Here is a 9,178-nt window from a genome sequence, read left to right as displayed (position 1 = left end):
TGGCATTTCTAAAGGTCAGCGAGAGCCTACACCGTTTTAGTAAAGCAAAGCACACACTGGGGTAATTAAAAAAGATAGAGTTTACCGTGAGGTTCGGGATGATTCCTTAGCTTGATGTTGCTTTAAATTGGTTGTTATCAGCTTTTTCCTCCCCGTTTGGTTTACAGTCTTTTTCGTCTTGACATCAATGTGAATCTCCCTTTTCCTCTTAGCTGTTGCCATCATATTGGCTGTTATTATCACATATTGTCTGTATCAACAAGACAGGATGTGAGCAAAGCAACTGCGATTAAAAGATCTGTTGAGCTCTCTGTGATCATCAATCATTATCAAATGTGATCAAAATGAGTTTTACAAGTTGAAAACATTTTAAAACAAACATAAATAAAGTTAAAGACGGTAAAATTGCTGTAATTCATCATCACAGCCGCATGTCAGTACAATTCTAAAAGACGACTTTCAATCCCGATTTGTGGACGTTAAATAAGGTTTATTTTGGACATTAACATAACATATATCCATACAGCAGTGTGTATTACCGTGTATCCTGTCACATTTGCCATGCTAAAACGGTGCAAAGTTAAACGTGCATGCTGTGTGTGTGTATGTGCGTGAACTTTGTAGCGACATTGTGTGGTACTCATCATTGCATAAAGGCTTGAATTAACTCCCAACAAATACATCAAATAATCATTGGGAAAGGTCTTACTATAGTATTTGTCACAAACATTACCTGAGATCTGCTTCCTTCATGTCTGTCACTGTGCTGTTTATCTGACGCAGCAGAGGTCGAGATCGAGGGACACTCAGACAGGCATGTGGGAATGGTGGGTGGGGCGAAATAGCATTAAAGGCTAAGGCAACAATAACAGCTACAATGTGTTCAGAGCAGAAAATCCCAATATTCTGAAAGCTTTAATAAATAATCTGATGGGTGTTTTGAGCTGAAACTTTACAGACACATTCTGGAGACACAAAATACTTTCTTAAATTTAGAAAAAGGGGTCAAATAGGTGCCCTTTTCATAGCGTTATCAAGTGCATTGTCTATCTCACAAAGGTCACAAAAGGGAGGTGAACTACATTCCTCCAACTATTAGCAATCATTTATAATGCTTAGAACCATTCGCACCATAAACTGTCTACTGGGTCATTTTAGCCAGTGAGAGATCAATATCTGCATCTCTTACTAAAGTCCAAATTATACCGTTTTAGTTTACTTTACTCGGGGAGACCAACTGCAATCAAGAAATGCTGCAGCTTGTCAAATAACCCAGGACAAATATTGTGTTCATTTCATTCTGTTGCTTAATCAGTCTCTCCAACATTTTGCGATTCTGACATCACAGAATTAAATGTGAAATAAAGCTAATGCTGCCAAACATTTTTTAATCCAGCACTTCCATTGACAACAACAGGGAAAAGATGCTTAGTTTAGGTGAAAAGTGGACCAAAAGATCCAAGAAAAAATATCTTAGCATGTTACACATATAGCAGTTTACTTCTTTTTTTAATTTACATGCCCACAAATGTCAATCAAAAGAACATCGGCTGCACGATTTGTGGCAACAGCACTAATGTTTGTTCTCAATTCTTGAGGGATTTTGTGAGATTTCCTGTGTTCACATTCAGGACTCTGGTTGAAAGTCTTTAGGTGTGTGTTGGTGAACACAATGCGATGCAGAAGGTCTGATGACAACTAATTTAACAAGTACATCATGTTTGATCAATTTTGACATAATTGTTTTATTGAAAATCAGATTTTTCAACAAAGATTTTACACCTTTGAAATAAAACTGAAACATAATGTGTATATATAGTGTATGGCCATATGTGTATGGCTTTACAATCACAGTTAGGGGGAGGGGGGGTCTCTCCATACCACCACCAATGTGCAGCATCCACTTGGTTGATGCGATGGCAGCCTCAGGACAACGGCTTACCACACACCAGCTATTGGTGGAGTGAAGACACCATGATGGAGCCAATTTGGTGGATGGGGATGATTGGGTAAGGGCCATGATGAGTAAGGGCTGGTGGAGGAAATTTGGCCAGGACACCGGGGCTACACCCCTACTCTTTACAAAAAGTGTCATGGGATTTTTATTGACCACAGAGTCAGGACCTCGGTTTAACGTCTCATCCGAAAGACGGCACCCACGGACAGTATTGTGTCCCCTTTACTATACTGGAGCATTAGGACTCACACAGACCACAGGTTGAGAGCCCCCTGTTGGCCTCTCTAACACTTCCGATAAAACCTTGTTTTCCAATGTGATTTTCCATCCAGGTACTGATCAGGCTCAGCCCTGCTTACCTTCAGTGAGTAACCAGTCTTAGGCTGCAGGGTGATAAGGCTTATCAACCTGTGAATTTAGGCTGGAAAATATCTTGTCAAATTTTGGAGAAATTGCTTAATTTTCAGATATTTGTATGTAAGTAGTACTGGTACACATTAGGTGAAAATCAAGAATCAATTGATTGACTTCGATATACTCTCCGATCTTATGAATCATTTCTGGGTCTGTCACATTTCTGAATATCTTCGATATATCTTGAGACGGTTTAGCTCAGGGGTGGGCAAACTCGGTCCTGGAGGGCCGGTGTCCTGCACAGTTTAGCTCTAACTCTAATCAAACACACCTGCTAATAGATTTCTAGTGATCTTGAAGACACTGATTGGCATGTTCAGGTGTGTTTGATTAGAGATGGAGCTAAACTATGCAGAACACCGGCCCTCCAGGACCGAGTTTGCCCACCACTGGTTTAGCTGGATTGTTCATTTAAAGCAGGGGTCACCAATCTCCATTCAGGAGGGTCGGTGTCCCTGCAGGGTTTAGCTCTAACTTGCCTCAACACACCTGCCTGGGTGTTTCAACCATACCTAGTAAGACCTTGATTAGCTTGTTCAGGTGTGTTTGAGCTAAAATCTGCAGGACACTGGCCCTCCAGGAACAAGTTTGGTGACCCTAGATTTAAAGCTTCATTTAATTTTGAGGGTTTGCCCCATGGGTCACCAATCTCGGTCCTGGAGGGCCGGTGTCCCTGCAGGGTTTAGCTCCAACTTGCCTCAACACACCTGCCTGATTGTTTCAAGTATACCTAGTAAGACCTTGATTAGCTTGTTCAGGTGTGTTTGATTAGTGTTGGAGTTCAAATCTGCTGGACACCGGACCGAGATTGGTGACCCTTGGTGCATCTCGAATGCATTTCTAATTTACAATATCATTGATTTGTTGTGGTATACACCTGAAAATGCAGTTACATATTAACTGGTCTCTAAAGTTCTTCCTTTAAAAACAGTGTGCATAAGATAGTTCTCCAGCAAACTGAACTGTAAGATTGAGAAGCACTAAACGGGGAGATTACAAGATCTACTCGTGGAGACTGAGATCAGCGCAAAAAGGTATTATTTTTTTGTTTTTTGCCTTAGAAGTTTACACTTTTTCAAACTGTTGTATTATTAAAAATCACAGGATGAAAGTAACAGCTGTACAACATGAGACATGGCTGGTTTTGCTCACTGTTGTACACAAATACATTGAATCAACCAATGGATTGCTCCTAGGAGGTAAGATCAACCATTCATTCAGTGAGAAATGAAGTTTCAGTGTCTGCTATAACTGTTGTATGCAAGTGATTGGAACGGCTGAGACTGCGCCCATTTCCCCTATATATTTTTCGCTTTATTACTAGTGATCTCACCCCAAAACATCTGGTTCAGAGAATACCTAGAGTCCCCTCACTGCCCATGGGAAGTGGAAATGAAGAATTGTTTGATATGGCCACTGATTTCTTATGAGAATGAATGCAGTGTTACTCTCTGGGACTTCAGTGGAGATTAGCTTGTGTTGGACTTGACAAAGCACCTGTATGAGGCCCTCTTTTCTATTCATATGCAGCAGGCACTTTCCTGTTGTATTTCTAAGCATTCAAACCATTTGTACACATTTTCATGAAGGAAGCACAATGCCCGTGTGTGTAACAATAAAAAAGCATCCACAAGATGGAGACAAACATTAAAAGCCGTCAAGATCATTTATTTATACATATCCAGTTTTAACATTTCAATTAGCTACATCAAACATTGCTTAGTAAGACAAAGGTGAACAAAACAATGAGCAGTAGCAGATTTAATCATATTCACTTGGATTAATAAGTGTGATCTATTTTCATTTTCTTGTGTCCTCAAACTGGACAACCTGCTGTCAGTCACTTTGTCTCTCCATCAGTCAGTGAAAAGCACTTTTAGGGTACTAGTTAAACAGGGTGTCAGTTAATCTTGGAATTTTTCACTAAGTGCCACATTAACACCAATAATGGCATCTCAATAATATCAATGTTTTCTTTCGTGCTTTAGATTATATGAAGCTTAATTAAAAAGAGCTCTCAAGGCACCGACCTCAAAATAAATGTAGACCTCCAATTTTAAACTCATCCAAAATCTTCAATCCCTTCCTTGACACATGCTTGAATTCTGACTCTTAAGCCACACACTTTTGATATTATTAAAAGACTTACCTTCTCTTAAAAAATTAATGCCGTTATTTTCACACTCGCAACGAAATGCTGCTTACTCTGGAACAGCAGTGGCATCCCAGCAAACAGTTGGTAACAGGTTCAACAGACATCTAAACAGAGACAGCTCGGCTTAAACAAGGCTTAACTTGGGCTGTCAGAATGGTCTAAAACGAAACTAGTTGTCATATAGACAGACTTTAAATGTGTAGTCATTCATTTCAGTTTATTTAATGACTTATCTAAGAATAGGCCAAAATTAGACATCTATTCGATTTTTACTGACAGCTCAAATTTAGCCATGTTTTAGCCAAGACGACTACGTTTAGATGTCTGTTAGAAATTTTTTAAAAACAAAAACATGCTTACTGGGTTGAGAACTGTGGTCTTTATATGGTATTATAACAATCTGTAACCTGAAAGTTCTTAAGAATGAAGTATAATGAAGCAGGTACACAGCCTTTCAAAAGATGCTCTACTTGGAAAGCTGGTGTTCTGCAGTTTAGCTCCAACATCCTAGAAGTTCTGAGTATACATAGAAAGAGCTTGATTAGCTGGTTCAGGTGTGTTTAAGTGGGGTTGGAACTAAATTATGCAGGACGCCAGCCCCCCAGGACCCAGTTTTTTACAACCCTGGTCTCTGGCTCTCACCAAGTGTAGTTTGTAGTTCATTAACATTATTTTTTTCATCTGTGCACAAGTGGAAGCTGCATCTTAACTAATACACTAACATAGCCAATATTACACAACACGTTTCATTTCTAAATTTTATGCTGTGTTGGGGGGGAGAAAAAAAAAACTGAGCTTTTAAAATGCCATAAAGATTCATATAAACACACTCTGGAGATAAGAGCTGTAACAAACAGTGTTTATTTTCATCACTTAAGTGAATTAAACAACACATAGGGGACAGCAGAAAGACAAACTTATTTCTTGGTCTCATCCTCTTTGGAAAGAGTTTTAATGATCTCCTCTTTCTTAGCCTGCTGTCTCTCCTCGCGACGCTTACGGGCCTCACGGGTCTTTGTACGACGAGCTTCAGCCTGATCACTGCAGAGAGAAACATGCACCGATTAGCACTGCACAGTAAGACCTTGTTTTATCATGTTTCCCTAAACATGACAGATAGCAGAGTAGTATAATGTTGCAGAGCACACTGTTTGGACACTTACGCCAAGAGCTTCTTGCGGGCCTTGTCTGCTTTGAGCTTGTGTATGTGCTCCATCAGGATGCGCTTGTTCTTGAACACGTTACCCTTTGCCCTCAGATACAGGCTGTGGTACCTGGGGAAAAAAACAGACATTTTTATTTGTGGATCCCTGCATTAGGTGCCTATCCTTGTGTATGCTACATTTATGAAATAAAAAATAATAATAATAAATTTAAAAAAAAATAAAAAGAGAGAGAGAGAGAGAGAGAGATCACAAAAATGTAGTTAGACTAAAACACCAGCAACTTATTGCACAATATTTTATGAAGTACAAACATCTGGGTTACAATCTGTGGAATTAAAATGAGCATTAAACATGGGCTCACATGTGCCTGTCGATCTTCTTGGCCTCTCTGTAACGTCTCAGAAGTCGACGCAGGATACGCATGCGTCTCATCCAGCACAACTTCTCGGGCATACGTGCGTTTGCGGTACCCTTTCTCTTACCTGTCAAAAACACAAAGAAAACGTCACAATGTAGTCTGACAAAGTTGATCAATATCCTCATATTTAGATGCATAAACTGAAACAAATGAAATGCACAGAGTATAATTATCCAGTAAATTGATTCATACCAACGCCCATGTGACGACCCTTCCTTCGTGCAAGAGTATTCTTGCGGCATCGAGCACGGGAGTGAACCGTGACGGGCTTCTTGATGATCAAACCATCCTTCACCAACTTACGAATTTGTTGGCCTAAATAACAAAGAACAGACATAAAATTGTTACTTTATGGCAAAAAATAAAAAATAACACAATGAGGACTTTCAGCAGTGAAAATTAAACCACACTGAACCAAACTGAACTTCATCTCTGAAAACTGGATTGACAGTTTCAATTTACTATAATCTTCTATGTGAAGCTTCTTTGACACAATCTACATTGTAAAAGCGCTGTAGAAATAATGAACTGAATTGAAATTGCATACGGGAGTTTGCATTGGCAATTTCGTTGGTTTCGTTTGGGTCCAGCCACACTTTCTTCTTGCCACAGCGCAAGACGCTGGAGGCCAGCCTCTTCTGAAGTCTGAGCATACTGTAACAAAAAAAAAGAAAAAAAAAAAAAGACAATTTTAGATCAATATATTTTCTGTACAACACACACAGCGGGTGCCGTTTCTATAAAGGCTACATCAAGACCAGGTCAGGCAAAATTACATTATAGTACAAAAACAGCACTCTTCAAATTTAGATTGAATTATTAGCAACACTCCCATACTTAAAATCCAACTGTAAATTTCTGATTTTCATTTCCTGTGCAGTTGATTAAAAAGTAAATTAACAAGATTAAACATTTGCCAATAGATCCACATCCAACTAGAACTTTATACCCCACTGACATGTTAAGCTTAATTTATTAGCTTTAATTCTCAGAACACTAAACACTATCATTATCTGAAGTGTTTCTTGATTTAATATAAACAAATGATTTAATGTACAGCTTTATAAGCCAAGTTAACCTATTTGTATATTTATTTAATTACTTTAAAACTATATTTTTTGCGCTAGATGAGGCGTCGCTACATTCTCTATAAACCTGATAACGTGTTTCATAAATTGTGCGCACGCGCAGAATAACTCATCTACAATATAAAATAGGCCTGCCATTTTGCTCAAACCAAGCAAAATATACAAAAATGACCCTATATAGTTGCTAATTACTAGCTTGACTTGCTTTAAAAATACGCAAAACGTCGAAATGAATCTATTCTGGTTAAGGGGCATGTCTAGACATGTTGAGCACGTTTTGTTGGCCGGGCTGTTTAGGCCGAACACTCCACGCAACCTTTGTTTGTCGTATTAGATAATCAGAAATAAAACATTAGTACGATACAATGGTAAACTTCGAACGGATTACCATAACATTTTTTTATTCAACACATCGTAATACAGTTTTATCGTTGAAACGACACGTTTGCTTTTGCCACAACATGGCGACGATACTCATGCAGCAGCGCTACATTACAAACGCTCTTCAAGCGTTGAATCGCCTTTGTTTTTAACAGCGCAAGGAGTGTCGACTACATAAATACTTAGATATTATGTTTAAAACGACTCCTCGAGTTAAATTAATAAGATAAATAGATTTTAACTCGCGTAAAGGAACGCACCTCATGGCTGGTGGTCAGCGGAAAGCAGCAGCCGCTGTCAATGAGGAAGATTTCAGGACTGTGCCGCCGTATTCATAAGGGGTGGGGGGACTATCACACAGACAATATGAATATAATAACGACTTTATATGTAATACTTGCACGTGTTTATTATATGTTTAGCACTTTAAAGAGTTCTGTTATATTGTTTATTACATACGAGCATTAATATTAATATTTAAAGATAAGCTATATCTGTTTCGACAAAAAAATAATGGTACGTTCCACTAGTCATACTGCTGGGAAATGTAGGCGGCGGTTTTTGTAGGCAAGCTGTGGATTGCTGTAAACGGCCACACGGCGGCAATGCTTTACCTGTTGAAAGATGAGAACTTGCGAATTAGGCATTACTATGAAAGTGAAATAATAGACAAACTAGTAATGAATTCAAAATATAGTTTTGGTGCTTTAGTACGAGCCTGTTTAATATATAGGTTTTCTTTTACTGTAAAGCACTTTGTGACTTCTTGTCTGGGAAAAGTCTTTTGTAAATATTTGTTTACTTATTTTACTTTACTATAATAGTACTGGTGTCCACGGACCCATAAGGAGCCACAAGAGAGAGATAGATGGTCTGAAATGCTAGGAGACATTAAAAATGTATAGAAAAATAATGAAAATAAAATAAGGTATGATTTAAGTATAACAATAATAATGAACGAATCATTTTAAATTCATCAACAAATAAATTGATAAAAATACATCAAATAAAATATGAATTTGATTACATGCAACAATTTATCAGCTAAAATGATTAAGCAAATGTGTAAATTAATAAAATAAAATACACCAAAATGTATTCTAAATATGAAATGATTACATAACACAACAATAATGTAACAATAATAAAAAAATACACCACTTTAAATTAATCAACAAATAAATTAATAAAAATAATTTTAATGAAATATTAATTCGTTTAAAATTAATACAATTGCTCAAATTAATTAACAGCTAAATTATTAATTAAGTAAATAAATGAATAAACACAGCACTGTAACACAGAGAGGGAAATATACAAAAAATTAATAGAAAGTAAATACATGTAAATGCTCTCATTAAATACCTTAAAAATTAATTAAAATTAAAAATCATCTAAATATGATATAATTACATAACACAACAACAATAATGTTAAAGAAAAAAAAATTAAATAAATACACCTTAAACTGGTGTCTATGGACGCCCAAGGGGCCACAAGGGAGAGATAGGTGGTCTGAAATTTCTGAGAGACATTAAACGTTAAGAGAACAGTAATGAAAATAAAATAAGGCTTGATTTAAGTGTAATAATAATAATG

General features: G+C 37.4%; 1 protein-coding gene across 1 annotated transcript; it reads right to left on the bottom strand.

The window, feature by feature from the left end:
* Nucleotides 1-5,371: 5,371 nt before the first annotated feature.
* On the bottom strand, nt 5,372-7,868 carry rpl19 (ribosomal protein L19). The gene is given in 6 exon segments (NM_213208.1): nt 5,372-5,567; nt 5,690-5,800; nt 6,054-6,174; nt 6,303-6,425; nt 6,658-6,764; nt 7,840-7,868. Coding segments are annotated over 6 exon segments (591 nt in total). The 5' UTR covers nt 7,845-7,868; the 3' UTR covers nt 5,372-5,443.
* Between the last annotated feature and the right edge of the window lie 1,310 nt (nt 7,869-9,178).

Source organism: Danio rerio, chromosome 3 (genome assembly GCF_049306965.1).
Source record: "Danio rerio strain Tuebingen ecotype United States chromosome 3, GRCz12tu, whole genome shotgun sequence".
Taxonomy (NCBI): domain Eukaryota; kingdom Metazoa; phylum Chordata; class Actinopteri; order Cypriniformes; family Danionidae; genus Danio; species Danio rerio.
The sequence above is the reverse complement of the archived record's forward strand: the minus strand, read 5'-3'. Positions and strand labels throughout refer to the sequence as shown.